Genomic DNA, 17,701 nt, shown 5'->3' on the forward strand with positions numbered 1-17,701 from the left:
TGATTTCAGTTTCTATAGGCTTCAAGGAACATTTGCTGGCTTATAATGTTTATTTCTCTTAATATCTTGACAACATAATGGGATGTGGGCAAAGGAAGAGAATGAGGAATCTTGGTAGAAATCATATCAGAAAGTTTGCTACCTGGCTCTGAATGTGCTCTGAAGTTCTCAGAGTTCAAGATTGCCAAATTTTATCATCTATGTACTCTATCATCTATCCATCTACCCGTCTATCCGTCTATCTTTCTATCTACCTATCATCTATCTATTTTGGCTAGGTGGTACGTGGGATGCCTCAAGTAAACCACTAGATGCTTAGGGAAGAAAATAAAATGGAATTATGTGAGCTTAAAAAGTCCCATAGTGTTGTCAATATAAACTGTCTCGTTGGGGCTAGGGAAACCACTGAAGCTGAGGTTTCGCCTAGGGAAATGTAAACAGTATTTCTAAATTGGTCATGAGAGAGCTTCATGATCTACTTACACAAAGTATTAGTGGAGCCTAGGTTGGGGGGGTTGCCAGGATTGTTTCAACATATCAAAATCAATCAGTGTGATATGCCTCAGTAACAGAACAAAGGACAAAAAAAACGCATGGTCATCCCAACTGATACAGAAAAAGCATTTGACAAGATTCAACATTCTTTTATCATTAAAAATTCAACAAAATACGGATAGAAGGCAACTACCTCAACTTAATAGAGGCCACTTTGAAAGCCCACAACTAACATCATGCTCAGTGGTGAACAACTGGAAGTGTCTCTTTTAAGATCAGGAGCAAGGCAAGGATGCCTCCCCTCACCACTTCTATTCAACACAGCACTGGAAATCCTAGCCAGAACAGTTAGGTAAGTGCTATAGACTAAATGTTTGTGTTCTCCCCAAATTCTTATAACGTAATCCCCAGTGCAATGGTTTTTGGAATAGAGGCCTTTGGGAGGTAGTTAGCTCATGAAGGTTCCACTCTCATGAATGGAATCAGTGCCCTTTTAAAAGAGATCCTAGAGAGCTCCCTTGCACCTTCTACCATGTGAGGACACAGCAAGAGGATAGCCATCTGTGAACCAGGAAGTGGGCCCTCCTTACCAGATATCAAATCTGCCAGTGCCTTGATCTTGAACTTCCCAGCCTCCAGAACTATAAGAAATAAATTTCTGTTCTTTATAAGTCACCCAGGCTATGGTATTTGTTATTGCAGCCCAGACATTCTAGGATAGCAAGAAAAAAAAGCTACAAAAGGCATCCTAATTGGAAAGGAAGATGAAAAACTATCTGTTTGCAAATGACACGGTCTTACATATATAAAACCCTGAAGATTTTACACAAAAACACTGTTCAGCTAAGTTGCAAGGTATAAAATTGACATGCAAAAATAAGTTGTGTTTCTATATCCTAACAGCAAAAAATCTAAAAAGGATACTAAGAAAACAATTCCATTTAGAATAGCATGAAAAAGAATGAAATATTTAGGAATAAGCTTCACCAAGAAGGCAAAACACTTGTACACACTGGGAACCAAAAAGCATTGTCGAAAGAAATTAAAGACACAAATAAATGGAAAGAGAGTTCATGTTCATGAATTGGAAAACTTAATATTGTTAAAATGTCAGTACTACCCAGGGTGATCTACAGATTTAATGCAACCCCTATCAAAATTTTACTGGCATTTTTTTCCACAGGAATAGAGAAATTCATCCTTAATTCATATGAAGTATCAGAGGACCCTGAAACAGCCAAAACAATTTTGAAAAAGAACGGAGTAAGAGGTCTCATGCTTCCTGACTTCAAAACATATTATAAAGCTACAGTAATCAAAACAGTGTGGTGCTGGCATAAAGACAGACATATAGACCAATGGAGTGGATAGAGAACCCAGAAATAAACCCTTGCATATATGGTCAAATTATCTTCAGAAAGGCTGCCAAGGCACTCAATGGGAAAAGGACCATCTCCTCAATAAACAGTGTTGGGAAACTGGCAATTCATATGCAAAAGAGTGAACTTGGACCCTAACCTTACATCATATAAAATAAAACTCAAAGTGGATTAAAGACCTAAATGTAAGACCTAAAATTATAAAACTCCTAGAAGAAAACATAGAGGAAATAATTCATGACATTGAATCTGGCAATGATTTATGAGGTATGTCACCAAAAGCACAGGCAATAAAAGCAAAGGAAAAAAATGGGACTATCTCCAACGTAAAAGCTTTTGTGCATCCAAGGACATAATCAGTGGAGCAGAAATGCCAACTGTGGAATGGGAGACGATATTTGCAAATCATGTATCTGAAAAGAGTTACTATAAAGAATACATAAAGCAGGCCTGTAGCTCAATAACAACCACCAAAACAATGAACTTGATCAGAAAATGGAAAAGGACAGATATTTCTCCCAAGTGTGATACACAAAAGGTCAACAAGCACACGAATAGATGCTCAACATCACTAGTTGTTAGAGAAATGCAAATCAAAACCACAGTGAGAGATGAGCTCACACCCACTAAGATGACTAGTGTAGAAACAAAACAAACAAAATAACCTAACTTTCCTAACCAAACAAAATAACCTAACCTTCCTAACCAAAATAACCTTCTCCACATCGGTAAGGATGTGGAGAAACTGGAAACTTGGTGCAATGTTGGTGAGAATACAAAATGACACACCCACCATGCAAAAAGTATGCCAGTTTCTCAAGAAATTAAGCATAGAACTACCATATGAACCAGCAGTCTCACTTCTTGCCATATATCCAAAAGAACTGAACACAGGAGCCTTGAAGATATATTTGCACATTCACGTTGATAGCGATGTTATTCCCAATAGCCAAGAGGTAGTAGCAACTCAAATATCTGCAAAGGATGAATGTATCAGCAGGATATGACATATACATACAATGAAATGCTATTCATCTTGAAAAAGGAATGAATTCCTGTCACATGCTACAATGTGGACGAAACTTGAGGACATGATTCTGGGTGAAATAATCACAAAGAGAAATACTGTACGGTTTTACTTACACAAGGTACTGAAAATAGTCAAATTCATTGCAACAGAAAGGAGAATGGAATTGCCAAGGGCTGAAGGAAGGAGAAATGGAGAATTAGTGTTTAATGGGTAGAGAGTTTGTGATTTGCAAGATGAAAGAATTCCAGAGATCTGTTGCACAATATATGTGAATATAGTTAACTCCACTGAAGTGTACATTTAAAAGTGATTGAGACAGCAAACTCTGTGTGTGTGTGTGTGTGTGTGTGCTTTACTACCATTAAAAATAAAAATATAGGGGTGTTTGGGTTGCTAAGTCAGTTAAGTGTCTGACTCTTGATTTCGGCTCAGGTTGTAATCTCAGGGTTGTGAGATTGAGTCCCTGGGCAGGCTCTGTGCTCAGTGCGGAACCTGCCTGAGATTTTCTCTTACATTTTCCCTCTGTCCCTTCTATCTATGTATCTATGTATCTATCTATCCTCTATCTATAGATACATACCATATATCTTCTGGCAAAACAAATAGAGAGTAAAAGGATAGTTTTTTTTAAAAGATATTTATTTATTTATTTATTTATTTATTTATTTATTTATTTAAGAGAGAAAGCACATGCAGGGGGATGGGCAGAGGGAGGAAGCAGACTCCCTGTTGAGCAGGAAACCTGATATGGGGCTTGATCTCTGGACCTTGGGATCATGACCTGAGCCAAAGGCAGATGCTTAACTGACTGAGCCACCAGACACCCCAGAAAAATGATACTTAAAACAAACATGGCAAAATCTTGTAATCCTTGAATCTGGTGCTGGGCATATGATGTTTACTGGGTTTTCTTTTTTTAAAGTAAGCTCTACACCCAATGTGGGCCTCAAACTCACAACCCTGAGATCAAGAGTTGCATGCTCTATCAACTGAGCCAGCTAGACGTCCTGAAACTGGATTTTATTTAATTCTGCGCACATTCAAATTTTCATTCTGAAAAATGGAAGCCCCAAGGGGTATTACATGTAGGATCTTAAGGACTTGGCACTTGCCTTGGTGACATCTGATTTACTTTGAGAATATCAGAAGCTATTTTGATAACCAGACACATAAAGCCTTAATAGATGGGCTAAAGAATTGTGAACAGAGGAAATAAATTTGTATTTCCTGTTTTGCTTGGAAAACATAATAAAAAGGATCAAGAAGAAAATGTGCCTGAGTGATGAAAACTCTCCCCAAAGAGCAGTCAGCCTCCTTGAACTCACTGGAGAGCTGTGTGGCCCCAGTCCACGTTCCTGCAGCCGAGCAGCGCAAGGACTGTGCGACCGAGTGGAAGGTGCTCTCATCACTGGGCCCCTGTGGTTTCACCGTCACCTCCTCAATCAGCTGATTCTCCCATAAGCCTACAAAACCTGAGTGGGCAGGGCTGAGGCTCTGGGCTGTTACGCCCCAGCAGAGTGGTCCAACAAATGTCACGGGCCCCCACCCTGGACCAAGTATTGCTCTAGGCACTGGGGTTAGGGTTGGCCATGACTGGAGAAGGCTGTCCTGCTCCCAGGGATAGTCAGCAAACAGTTACCAGGGGACGCCAGGGGGCGATGTGTGCTCTAGAGCAAAACAGAACCAGGAGGACTAGGGGAGAAGGTAGGAAGGTGCTCTTTCGACAGATGGTCAGCAAAGCCCCCCCCCTCCCTCCCCCCAGACTCCTTCATCCATCTCCACTTGACATCCAGCAGGCGTCTCGAACTTTGCAAGTCCTTCCTCGGTTTTACCCCAAACCCACTCTTTCTGCCATCTGCCCCTCTCTGTAAATGGCAACTCGGTTTTCCCAGTTGCTCAAATTACAAAGCTGGCATCATCCTTCCTGCTTTCTTTTTTTTGTTTTTTAAGATTTTATTTATTTATTCATGAGAGACACACAGAGAGAGGGAGAGGCAGAGACACAGGCAGAGGGGGAAGCAGGCTCCATGCAGGGAGGCCGATGTGGGACTTGATCCTGGGTCTCCAGGATCAGGCCCTGGGCCAAAGGCACTAAACCACTGAGGCACCCGGGCTGCCCAATTATTAAAAGTCTTATTATTGGCCAAACCTCTCTGACATCTTTTCCCTTGATTTAAAAATAACTACTTGGGACACCTGAGTGGCTCAGTGGTTGGGTGTTTGCCTTCAGCTCAGGTCAGGATCCTGGGGTCTGGGGATCGAGTACTGCATCAGGCTCCCTGCATGGAGCTGGCTTCTCCCTCTGTTTCTGCCTTTCTCTCTCATTGTGTCTCTCATGAATAAAATAAAATCTTTTAAAAAATAAAAATAAAAATAACTACTTAATGCGGCACCTAGATGGCTCAGTCGGTTGAGTGTTTGACTCTTAATTTCAGCTCAGGTCATGATCTCAGGGTTGTGGGATTGAGCCCCGTGTTGGGCTCTGCACTGGGCCTGGGGTCTGCTGGAGATTCTCTCCCTCTCCCTCTGCCCCTCTCTGCCTCACACATACTCTTTCTCTCAATAAATAAATAAATAAATAAATCTTAAAAAAAATAAAAATAACTACTTAAATATTCAATAATTGTGCTATGGATTGAATTGTGTCTTCCGTAGAATTCATATGTTGAAGCCGCTACCCCTAATGTGACTGTATTCGGAGAGAGGACCTCTGAGGAGGTGATGGATGTTTAATGGGGTTATATAGTGGGACCCTGATAAATAGGATTCCTGTCCTTACAAGCAGGGATATCCAAGTGAGCACACAGGGAGAGAGGCCTCGCTGGAAACCCACCACCCTGGCACTTTGATCTTGAACTTCTTGTTTCCAGAATTATGAGAACATAAACGTCTACTGTTTGAGCCTCCCAGTCTGCGGTATTTTGTTGTGGCAGCCTGGGCTAAGACAAGTTGTAATCTTCAGTAATGAATATTTTTGAGCATTTTGAAAAAGAAGTAACTGTATGGCATGAAGTTTGGTTCTGTTTTCCTAATCTGTAACAGTCCTATGATATCATCTCTCTTAGATGGGAACCACATTTTTCTTAGGGTTGGACTTCAGATGAGTTTGCTTCCAAAGCCCTCTGGTTTCCAATAGTTACTTTATTTCCCAGCCCTGCTACAGGGAAATAGGGTAACAATTGTGTCATGATTACTTAACTGAAAAGTGTCACACACCTTCTCCTCTTGTCTAATTCACTTTTCATGAAAAGCAACAAGGAAGGGATAATCCTTTTCCCAACAGCTGAGCTGCTAATGAATGATGTCCTCTGTCATGGAGGTTCTTGGAAGGGGGAAGAGTGTGTATGTGTGTGTGGGGCGGGGGGCGGTGCTGGGTAATTGCAGGAGTCCTCAAGGGCCAAGGCCACTGGGACCCTCACAAGATCCCTCATATCTTGCAATGTCTGAATCAAGCCCCACATCTTGGACATGCGTGGCTTCCTAACCATTCACGCTCCCTTGAATTCCTACGATTTGATCACCTGTACTATTTCTATTTCAGGTAGCACTTCCAAACTTATGTGGTTATATAACTATGTCCCGAAGCTATGTGTCCTGTCTCCTAGACAGATGCTAACAGACAGAATCATCCAGAGTTGAGGTGACGTGTGTGGAGGGGTGGTGGTCGCGTGTGAGAAATAATACCCCTTAAAAATCCGCATATGGCTCTGTGCTGATCACAGTAGGCAATTAATTCATTAATACTGGTTGAACTCAGTGAGGGGGACACTTACTCCGTGGGCCTCGACGGCTCATCATGCTCAGGGGGCGAGTGTCAGAATCTTCCTGCTCGGGCTCCTGCTGGCCGCCCAGGTGGGGATTTTCAGACACCATCTCCTCGGGGCCAGCGGTGGGCAGCTGTGGGCAGAGAGTCAGAGGCTGTTACTCCCTGGGCTTCGGTTGACTCAGATCCTCTCTGGGGATGGGATGCGTCACTCAGCGAGGGGACAGGCCTCAATACTCTTCAGATCTAGATAACTGTGGGCCCGTCACCAGTGCCAGAAACACTGTGCCAACCCTGAGTTTGTCTAATAGGGTTCTTGCGAAATTACTGAGGCATCCCCACCTAAAATAGTTTCACAAAGTCTTCCCTGGGTACTTCAGGACAAAGAATAGCCTCCGGTTCCTTCCCCGGCTCCTTGAGGAGGGGAGGCTGGTGAGCAGAGGTGGCAGCGGAGGCCAAGGCTGAGCGATGGCCTTTGGGGCCAAAGACTTGCCTTCTGAACTCAGATGAACTGTGGGACTCTGGGCAAGTTACTAACTTCCTAGCTTCCTTCCTTCTCCATCCGTAAAAGAAGGGAGTGTGCAAGGGGGACACTGAGCCGCTTGCTCCTTTGTGTCAGGACTTGTGCAAAGCACAGACATTGTGATTTAAATGAATGTCCTGGGGGTGGATCTGGGGCAGCGACTTAGAAAACAAACAAACAAACACATTCCTCTAAATTCCATTCTGAAGTGCTGCTGGGGCTCGGAAACGCTACTCTGGAGCCCCCCAAAGTGCTGCTGCTCCGAGGTCTGCAGTCGGGCTCCTGCAGTTCGAGCCAGGAGAAGTGTCCGCTCTATGGTCTCCTCCTCGTTCCTGTCTCCTGTCCCGCCCAGGGTCCCAGCCCCGAGCCTGTCACCTCCGGTCACCTCTGCGTGCTGTGCCTGTGGCCCCTGAGCTAAGGACTTGCACTCTTCCCAGAAGTGCTGGGTGCCCCTGCCCCAGCTGCAGGAAGGGGCTCGGTCCCCCTGAGTGGCCGGCGGTGCCCCCGTCGCCCTGGTCCTCCCTGGGCCGCTCCATCCCGGCTGCTGGACACCCGGGGGCCCGCCTCAGCCCCGCGTGGCCACCTGGAGTGTGCGGGGAGGGCGCAGCGGGGACAGGGGCTTCTCCCGGCGCCTCAGGTCCCCACCTCCCTGTGCCCCTCTCAGGCAGCCCATCACGTGGCTGCTGCCTCAAAATGGCGCTCTCTCCCTTCCCTCCCCTGCTGGCATCTCGATTGTTCCAAGCAAATTGCCTGTCGGCAAGATGTTCCCCGCCTCCCCTCCTCAGAGGACAGGGGCTCCTGACCACGGGAATTTTTACCTGGACAAGGCCGGTCGTGCAGGGGGTGGATGCTCCCAGCCAGGAAGGCTCACTCCTGTGGAGGAGGCTGGGGTGGGGGTGGGGGTGGGGGCCTCGGGTCTAGACCGAAACTGAATTCGGGTTTGGGAAAGGCACAAAAGGAGAGTTCCCCATGACTAGTAGTCCTGCACTGCCATCTATCGCCGGCCTCAGTTCATGGAGGAGAACTACAAAGCCTCCTTCCCTCTCTTCTGGACTTCTCTCAGGAGGTGGGAGAAACCTCAGAGGGATGACACCCCCGGGTATCAACCACGGTCTCCTTCTGAGGGTCATCTGTGAGGCCTCACACAGGTCCTACACTCCACACCTTCCACCTGCATCCCTGCCTTTCGGGGTGAGGGGGGCACCCCAGGAGGATGGGTGGTCCCCTGCAGGGTGCGCGAGTCTCCTCAATCAGCCTGGTGCACAGCCAGACCCCTGGTCCCCAGCACTGCATACCCGTTTCTTTCTTTTTTGTCTTGCAACCTTTGAAGTCTTCTTCTGTCTGCCCACCTCTGCGACCTCATTGTTTTCGCTGAACTCCTTTGAAAAAAATGCAAAGGGAAGAGCCATCATTTGGTTTGTGTATAAGCTGGTGAAACAAAAACCAGTAAGAGGGGAAGAGGGGTGCATTTTAGGTATTAAAATTAAAATGGCCATCTTGCCCACTCCCCTAAAGTTGAGTGTGAGCTAAGGGGACAGTTGGCATGGTCTATGCAGCCACCAGCATCTACTCTTCTCAAAATAGACATGGTCTTGAAAAACTGTATCGAAATGGAAACATCATGATGAGGTGATGCTGGAGCCTCCATGGTCCCATGTCCTCCTTTGTGCCCGCAACATCCACTGTGCTTCCAGCTCTGGGGATGCAGAGAGGCTCCCTGCCCTCAAAACTCATGATCTAATGGAGGCCATGAGCATGAGCGAGTGAACCTGCCAGCACAGCCAGTGTGCCTAGACTGAGGAACCCTGCAGAGCATGATCTCAGAATCATACCTGGGGTTTCAAGGGCTGGGATCCTCTGCACCCCCAGCCTCAGTCTCAGGTCCAGGATAATGAAGATGTGTGTTAAATCACCATGAACTTTCAATTTAAAGAAAATGTCTGCAGGTCTTTTTGAAAACAGAGAAATTCTTTCACAGGGCAAGCTTTGTTTTCTTTTTCCACATTATAAATTCTAAAGCTTTAGTTATATAAAGTGTTGGAAGCTGAAGTGTTCAAGCTTTAAACTTTTCTGGTCCTAGAGTTTTACAAACTGGGGTACAAGTATCTCTGGGTATAAAAGAAGCCGCAAGGTAAACCTGGAATCTGTCTCCTCGTTATACCAAATTGGAAAGTGCTCAAAATAAAACTGGGATTTTTTAAAATATGGAAATAAACTTGGAACACACAAAAAAAATGGATTTTAATGATATGACTTAAGATTTCAAAGAAATATCATGCAGGTTTCTGAGCCAGTCTCTGACTGCACATCCTGCCCTTGGTCGTCAGAGTTAGAGATGGCAAAAGCTTTGGTGAGCTGGGGAACTGAGGTCCTAACTAGCAAATGGGCATAGCTTGGGCTTGTCTTCTGTCCAAGGGACTTGATCTCCCTGACTCATCCTCTGGGTGCAAGCCCCACCTCATCGGGACCTCACAATTCAGGCCACAATTCAGGTCACAATTCAGGGCCACCATGTAGGGAGTGTTCTTTTCTTAGGAATTGGCCAATTTAGATTATAGGATGTTGATGAGATTGAGATGTGAAAATGTGGCCCCTAACTCATGTCTAAGTTCTAATTGACTTAGAGAATAGATTTGAGACAAATCTGGGTTTTGGTTTTTTTTTTGTTTTGTTTTTTTCTTTCTAATAATGATTTGATTCTCTATCAGCAGAAAACTGTCTAGTAGGACTGCAAATTAGATAGAATGACAACTCCATGAAGGCACAGGGCTTTCTTTGATCCTATATCCCCAGGGACCAAGGCACCATAAATGTTTGTTTTATGAATGAATAAGCAGATGTAGATTTATGTGGGTTGTCAGGACTTGATACCTTGCTTAAACTGAATCTGCATGGTTTTTGCTGGGTAATGTGTTGCTTCTGGCTTTAGAAGTACTCTATGGAAAACAGAGTATCTTCTCCATTTCTGCTTCTGCGGTCTCCAGTTGGTGGGCCCCAGGGCTAGGAGAGAAGCTAGGGTTGAGAGCAACAGCTTCTCCTCCGTTCAGAGGTCTACAGTCTCTAAATAAGGATCTGCCTTCTCTATTCTAGACAGTGTTTAATGATGTTTTGTACATGATGGGCTGGAAATTGCAGGACCCCATGAGACAGAGGATTTTATTAGTGGTTATAATCTATGATTATTACCTTCACTCTGAATTTCTCTACAAATCAATGGTGCTTCAGCAGAGCTGACTCAGCAGCAGGTGGTAACTTAAAACTGCTGTGTGTCAGAATTCATGAAGTTGTGACTAAGCAGCTTGAGAGCATCCACGTGGAGTTGCGCCCCTGGACAGCCTGCAGGGATGCATTTCTTATACCATCAGCCAGCCCCCTTCGCCACTGCATGCCTGACATAGCACCTTCTGTGTACAGTAGGTGTGCAATAAATGCTTGTTGCTGATCTAACATCCTCACTCACAAACACATGCTACATGAATGCAGGGAACACACAAACATACTTTCAGGGGAACATCTAAGCAACTACTTACCTCTGTAATTATTTTTACTTTTTCTTCCTTGGGATTCATTTTGGCTACAATGGTGGCTCCTGGACAGGAACAAACAAAAAAACAAAAAAAAAAAAAAACCACAAAAAACAAAGAAGTTGGGCCTTTGAAAATCAGCAAAACATCTTTCTTACTATCAATAAATATGAAGCTGACCTTGATGGTTAGTGAAGTGTTGGAACTGAGTAGATAGGTGTTCCATTCCCAAGGAATATGTGCTTGCAGACCCAGATAGGTGGAAATGAGCCCCAGAGGAAAAAGAAGTATGCTAGACCCTTCTGACCCCATGAACCTGGCAATGAGCCCAACGGTGAACCTGGTGCCACTGTGCAGCAGGTGGGAGTGAGAAAGAGTTGTGCCCTGGAGTCAGAGGCCCGTGGTGGGCATCCAGTAGGTAATTTCTCCTTTCCCCTCAAACCACCTTCTTACCACCTCCTCACTCTCTCCCCATGCCCTTGGTTCTCATTTCACTGAACAGAGAGATGACACCAGAGGGGGGCACCCCTCTTCCGCCCTGCTCCCACCCCTTCAAGTCAGGTAACCTCATTTGCTTCCGCTCACTACTGTGCCTGTCCCTGTTCCCATCTAGGCCGGGATCTCAGCCTATGCATGGGCCTCATTACATCTCTCCTTTGGGACGTTGAGCTGACAGTTTCCTCTTTTCCGCCGGATCATAATTTCTTTTTGCTATATTGGCTCGTTTCCCCCTAGTGAAAAAAGTGCTGTAATTGGCCCCTTCTTACAAAGGGCTCTCTCTGGGGTCTCCTGGGTGGCTCAGTCAGTTAAGCACCTGTCTTCAGCTCAGGTCATGACCCCAGGGTCAAGGGATGGAGTCCTGCATCCCACTCCCTGGTGAGCACCACTCCCTGCTGAGCACCTGAGCTGGAGGCCGGCAGCCCCCGGCGCCCCCACCGCCCGCGCCTGCCGAGCTCCCCGCCGGCCCCCCGGCCCGTGCCAGGGCCGCCCGGGACGAGGAGAGGGAGCCGGAGGAGGCCCAGATGCAGCGGGCCCAGTTTTAAATTTTTTTTTTTTTTTTTGAAATTATAACACTTTACTGTATACATGTTTTGGTCCCCTCTCAGCTTCTTTCTTCCTTTTAAATCATTCGGTTAAAGGAGCACCAGCACACACCTGACACAGCACTTGTATGAGCTCGCAGGTCCGAGCTCCTCCGCTGCCCCCTGCCCCCCAACCCTGCCCAGGGCACTGGGTCACAGCCCTACCAGGCCTGGGAAGGGGAAGGAGGACCACGGTTGCAGCTCCAGGACTCTCCGAGTGCCTGCTGGTGCCCGGCCATCCACATAGGTCTCGTCCTGCACCTGTGGCTTGCAGGGTTGCCCAATGCTTCTCTCTTTCCCTCTGCCTCAGTGTGCTCACTCTGTCTCTCCCAAATAAATAAATAAATATTTAAAAAAGAAATAAAAAGACTCTCTCTGGACTTCTCTTTCTAGCTAATGCTCAAATTGTCAACAGTCTACAGGAAAGCTTCTCAAACCCTCTCTTTCCAAATCGGTTTGCTGGGCCCAGTGCACCTCGAAACTGCTCTTGTCTGGGTCTCCAACTGATCCTGCTTTGCCACATCTCATGATCAATTCTCAACACTCATCTTATTTGACCCTTAGAGCCATTAGTAATGCAAGTGACCCATCACTTGCTTTTTTCTTGAAATAGTTTCTTCACTTGGCTTCTGGGATGTGTTCTTTCTTGGTCTTCCTCCATCCCTCTCTCAGGCTCCTAGGCTGGTCTGTATCTGCTTTCATTTTCCTGATCACCACACATGGGGCTCTGCTTTGCCCATATTCATCCCATGGTGGTCTTACTCAGCTCTTGGCTTTATTTATTTATTTTAAAGATTTTATTTATTTATTCATGAGAAACACACAGAGAGAGGCAGAGACATAGGCAGAGGGAGAAGCAGGCTCCCTGAGGGGAGCCCAATGAGGGACTTGATCTTAGGACCCCAGGACCACGACCTGAGCTGACGGCAGACGCTCAACCATTGAGCCACCCAGGCGTCCCTGTCTCTTGGCTTTAAATGCCACTTGTCTACTAATACTCCCCACTTACACCCTGGGCCCACACACCTCCCCAGAGCTCCAGACTCAAACATCTGGATGCTTGATGGATACCTTCACTTGGCATAAGACGCCCCAGATGAGCCTCTATGTCATCACCCCCAAATCTGCTTGTCCTACAGTCTTCCTTGTTGCAATAAACATAACTCATTTGTCTTAAGCCAGAAATGTTGGAGTCATTCTTGATTTCTCTCTGACTCTCACATGACACATTACATGCAATTCATGGAAATCCTGCCAGCTTTGCCTTCAAATCATATTGAGGATCCAATCTCTAAGCACCTCTAAATACCTCAAGCTACCTCTAAGCACCTCCACTGTCATCACCTTGGTCAGGCACCATTGTCTTTCACCTGGCCTCTTATAAGACCCTCCTAAAATCTCTGCTTCCCACCTTGCTCACCTACAGTTTGTTCTTTACATTGAAGAGAGTGAATTGTTTAAAATTCCAGTGTGAACATGTCCTTCCTCCACTCAAAAGCCAATGACTTCCTTTTTTTAACCAAGTAAAATCCCAAGCCCTTTCAGGGGGCTACAAGGCTCTACATGATCTGCACTTGAAGGCTCTGGCCTCAGGGCCTTTGCACTTGGCTGTTTGCTTTGCCTATCTTTCCTAAGATAAAAGCACAGCATTCTGTCTCTCTTAATTCCTTCAGGACCCTAGACACCCTTCAGAGAATTCTTCCCAGAACACTCATAAAACAATGGTAAGCTGCCTCCCTCATCCTCCTGGAACTCCCTAACTACTTTATAATGATTTCTTTTTCCATGGTATTTATCACCACACTCTCTCTGTATATTTATTTGTTATTGTTTGTTTGCCCATTTCCACTAGAATAAAAGCTACAAGAGGGCAGGGACATTTGCTCATGGTTTACCACCAGAACAAAGGAGTATGGCACACAACAAACACTCAATAAATGTGTTTCAAATGAATGACTAAATCACAATTTATTGGCTGTGTTTCCCATGGCTACATTCTGGAGCCCCTTTAAATTTTCATCATCTTCTCTGGGCTGCCTCAGAAATCAAATGGGAGATTAGGAGGAGAAAGGCCAGGGCTGATGAATCCTAAGCTCCTCCTAATATCCTGGGATCTGAAGCCCAGCTGGGCCCTGTCATTTAAGTAGATCATCTGAGGCGTTCAAGGTTACCCTGACCCTGGTGGGGAATTAGCATATTCAAGGGAAACAAAGCATCTAAAATCTGTTGTCTCCAGGCCTCCTTAGAGGCTCCCAGAAATCCTGGAAGGAAACCGATGACCGCAGCTCAGAAAATAAAAGGACGGAGGAGGCCATCCAGTTGGAGAGAGGAGCAGAGAATAGGAACAAAATGCCGAAGGATGAGAAAGCTCTCTTGTGATCAACTCCGGTAATTATGAGCTGGAAAAAAAGAACTGTGATGTATTTTAGGACAGAAAGATTCCTTCTCAATAAATTAAAAAAAAAGTTATATAGGAAAGATACAGAAGTAAAAATGAAAAATGGAACAGAGATGATTTTTTTCTCCTCATTCTTTCCTGATCATTACCTTGAATGAGTTTCTCAGGAAATCAAATGACATCAAAATTTATTTTTTCGTGAGCATAGTTCCTAAGAAAAGATAAATCAATACTGCCTGACTTTAATATGCAGCTTGTCATCGCCAAATGCATTGAGCACTTGTTAATATATTCCTATTGGCAACATCAAAATAAGAGGCACAATTTACTGCAGACTTACTTTGTGCTATCTCTGGATGTATGATCCCCCCGACCTTACAACAGTACTTCCAGCTCGGTTGTACATGCCTCAGTTTACATGTGAGGTACCAAGGCTTCCTCTGAGGTTGGCTTCTGGCAGGTCACAGGATTTGTCCAAAGTCATGGTCATTAAATGTCACATTCAGAATGTGACCCCATGACTTGGTGATTTCAGTCTTCCCCAGGCTGCTCTATCTCTCTTTCTCACTGTTTATTCCTGCTTTTGTGATGATATCAATGACTCACCTATGCTAGTTCACTGTCCTAGAAATTCGTAAAATTGAAAACTTACAGAGTCTTGCCCCACTGAGAAAAGGCTTTGGCTACTTCAGGTCAATGATTTATTTAACTTAATGCAGAAATCCAAAGACATTTTTCTAGGAAATACTGATACCTCTATCCAAACAAATGGACTCTGAGGGTCATGAGTAGCTCAGTCATATCCAGAGGACTCTGTGACAACTTCTACAGAATGTAGGGAAAAGAATGAAGGTATATGATACGAGATGCATGGCATCTCAACTTGGGCTGCTTAAAAAATAATACACTATGAGAGTCCTATTCTAAAACAGTGAGAACTTGGGTGTATAGAAATAGTGAGACCTGGGTTCCAATTCTAGTTCTATTATCAGCTATGTAGTCTCGAGGCCATGCCTTCACCTCTCTGAGATACATTTCTTCTCCTGTAAACTTATGATGATAATTTTTACCTCTAAGAGTGATTACTCTAGAAGAGCTAGGTGATAGAGTGTGTGGGTAAAATGCCTAGCACAGACCAGGCTCTCGATATTGGTTAAGTGCTATTATTAAGACAAGGTGCTATTAGAGAGGGGAAGTAGAAGAAAGGAGTGAGGACGGAAAAAGAGCTTAGAGGACAGAAGGGAAATCATAAGAAAGACTCTAGGTGATATTCAAGTCCCCCATTACCATCTTCAGCTCCCACCCTCCCCACCTTCAACTTCTGAGCTCCCAAACTCAAATTCCTCTCTTTCCCTTCTCCTAGCTAGGCCCAAGGCAGTTTTCTTTCTCTCTGGTGCTTCTGAAGCAGCCCTCACCCCGGCCCCACACACCCATGGGCATTTCCTCTCTGTGTATTGTGCTAAGCTTTTTCTGGCCTAGACTGTTAGGCTAGGAGCCTGGAAACCTGGCAGATGCCACACACCCCCCTTCTAAATTCCGTATCTACTTCTACAAGGTAATCCAGCCACAGCTTCCCTTTGTATAAAGTTAGTGACATATCGCTTTATAGAATTATTTAATCAGCTTGATATAACACACATTGCCCTAGAAGACTACATATAAATGCCATACCTGCGCTGCACTCTGTGGTATATGCCCCGTGCATTTACATGATGAACTAAGGGCTCCCAGGTCCTCCCTGGGAGTAGTCAGCTGTGCTCCAAGCACGTTCGACTCTTTTATAAATATCTGATGGCGCTTAGCTCATTGTACTGTTAGAGTCTGTTCATAGGTCTGTCTTCTGAGTGAACTCTGAGCTTCTGATCTGGTCTAATGCTTTTCTGTACACTCTGAACTCCAGCACGTTGCTGGTGCATCGTTCATGCTGGATATGTGTTGGCGTGAACGACTCTTTAAATGAGCTCTAGGACATAGGCATAGAGAGATATTTTATTCTGGAGCTGAATTTATTTGCAGAAGAGGTTATATGAAAATCCAATAACAGACATGTATTTCCCATTAGACTTTATTAGCTTTCCATAGTGCCTCTCTGCAACGAAGGCCAACTAGTAGTATAAGTAAAACAGCTAGCAGATTTTCTTGTGGTCTTTTGGAATGGTGATCTTCTTCCCTTTGTCCGCAATGGCTGTTTCTCTGTCTAATGCCAAGCAGAATGAGGTGGCGATAGCTAGCTAGCACTTTGCCCTTGAACCAATTTGAACTGAAAGGCTCAGAAATGCAACAGGCAGCAAATGTTTCTGGGACGGAGACTGAAATGCAACAAGATGGCATGAAAAGTCCCAGGAAGGAAGCAGAATGACCATCTGGGAGGAATTCCACCCAGGGGCAGTGATGAGCCAGACTTCCATTTCCTGCAAACCAGACACCAGACAGCCGCTTAAATCAGAGCAGCCCAAGTAATGCTCTAGGGAGTCAATTCCAGAAAGCAAAACCTGAATCATAGTGATGGGAACCCTTACACTTACAATTCATTAAATCCGCTCAGGGTGCCGCCGAGGGGAGCTGAGCTCCAAGGCCGGGTCACTGAAGGCAGGACACCACTGCTGCAGCCCTGCTCCCGGTAAGACAGGATTACCTTAAGGAACTTTACAAAGCACTTTGCAGATTCCGCTTTCTGGGACGAAAGGAAAGTGGAGAGAGAAGAGTCTTACTGTTGAATCTTCTAAAAGAATCCAAAAAGGCTGGATGTTGGGGCGGCTCCCGGGCTGCTCCCTGGGAGGCTGCAGAGCCGTCTGGGAGCAAAAACACCCGCTTAGCAACACGTTCCTAAGGGAGGTCACTCAGTGACTTTTTTTTTCTTTTAAAGTGACAGGTCACTTCCAGAGGGGAGCCGGCAGGAAAAAGACAAGAAGGAATGGGCTTGGGGCAGCTGATCAGAAATTAGGGGAAGCTTTAGGAGCCACACCCTCCTTCTTGTCATCAGAGTCACTGGGCATTTCTGGCAAAAGGCAGGTCACGCTCAGAGGGAGGTGGTTTAAAATCGTGAAAGGTCCCCATTACAGGTCTGGCTTATGTGCAGAAAGGTCCTGTGGTAGTGCTGCTGGCCACCAGCGAGTGTGGTGCAGGAGTGTTTTCCAGTTAAATGTGGAGGCTGAATGCTCAGGATTAATCCTTGCTTATTCTTTGAATCCCACTGAAATCGCTGAAAGAGGATATAAATGGTAGGGCTCAAAAAAGCAAAGGTAATGGGAGAAGAAGCAAAGCAGATGGAAGAGTAATGGAATGAAGAGACCAAGGAAATCCACACTCCAGGCTGTGTGTGTGTGTGTGTGTGTGTGTGTTGTGTGTGTGTGTGTGTGTGTGTGTATCTGTGTGGCACGGAGGAAGCAGAGAGGCATAAGAATGTGAAAATGAGCCCATTCATTCTGCAGGATTCCAGAGAAGGCCAGGATTTGGCTCAGTAGTAGTGTGATGGGCTGCATTGTGCCCCTCCAAAAAAAGATATGC

General features: G+C 45.4%; 1 protein-coding gene across 8 annotated transcripts in view; it reads right to left on the minus strand.

The window, feature by feature from the left end:
- The window catches only part of CC2D2A (coiled-coil and C2 domain containing 2A), a 136,428-nt gene extending 119,428 nt beyond the window's left edge, over positions 1-17,000 (minus strand). For 2 of the 8 annotated variants that reach the window (XM_025437046.3, XM_025437044.3), the window contains exons 1-4: positions 16,720-16,999; positions 10,721-10,779; positions 8,486-8,569; positions 6,678-6,801 (exon numbers count right to left, since the gene is read on the minus strand). In XM_025437046.3, coding sequence (XP_025292831.1) covers positions 6,678-6,801; positions 8,486-8,569; positions 10,721-10,759 — 247 coding nt within the window. In that variant the 5' untranslated portion in view covers positions 10,760-10,779; positions 16,720-16,999. Of the gene's footprint in view, positions 1-6,677; positions 6,802-8,008; positions 8,105-8,485; positions 8,570-10,720; positions 10,780-16,719 lie in introns of those variants that run through there. The other 6 variants (XM_025437049.3, XM_049108605.1, XM_025437045.3 and 3 more) reach the window with 6 other exon arrangements.
- Between the last annotated feature and the right edge of the window lie 701 nt (positions 17,001-17,701).

Source organism: Canis lupus, chromosome 3, assembly GCF_003254725.2.
Source record: "Canis lupus dingo isolate Sandy chromosome 3, ASM325472v2, whole genome shotgun sequence".
Taxonomy (NCBI): domain Eukaryota; kingdom Metazoa; phylum Chordata; class Mammalia; order Carnivora; family Canidae; genus Canis; species Canis lupus.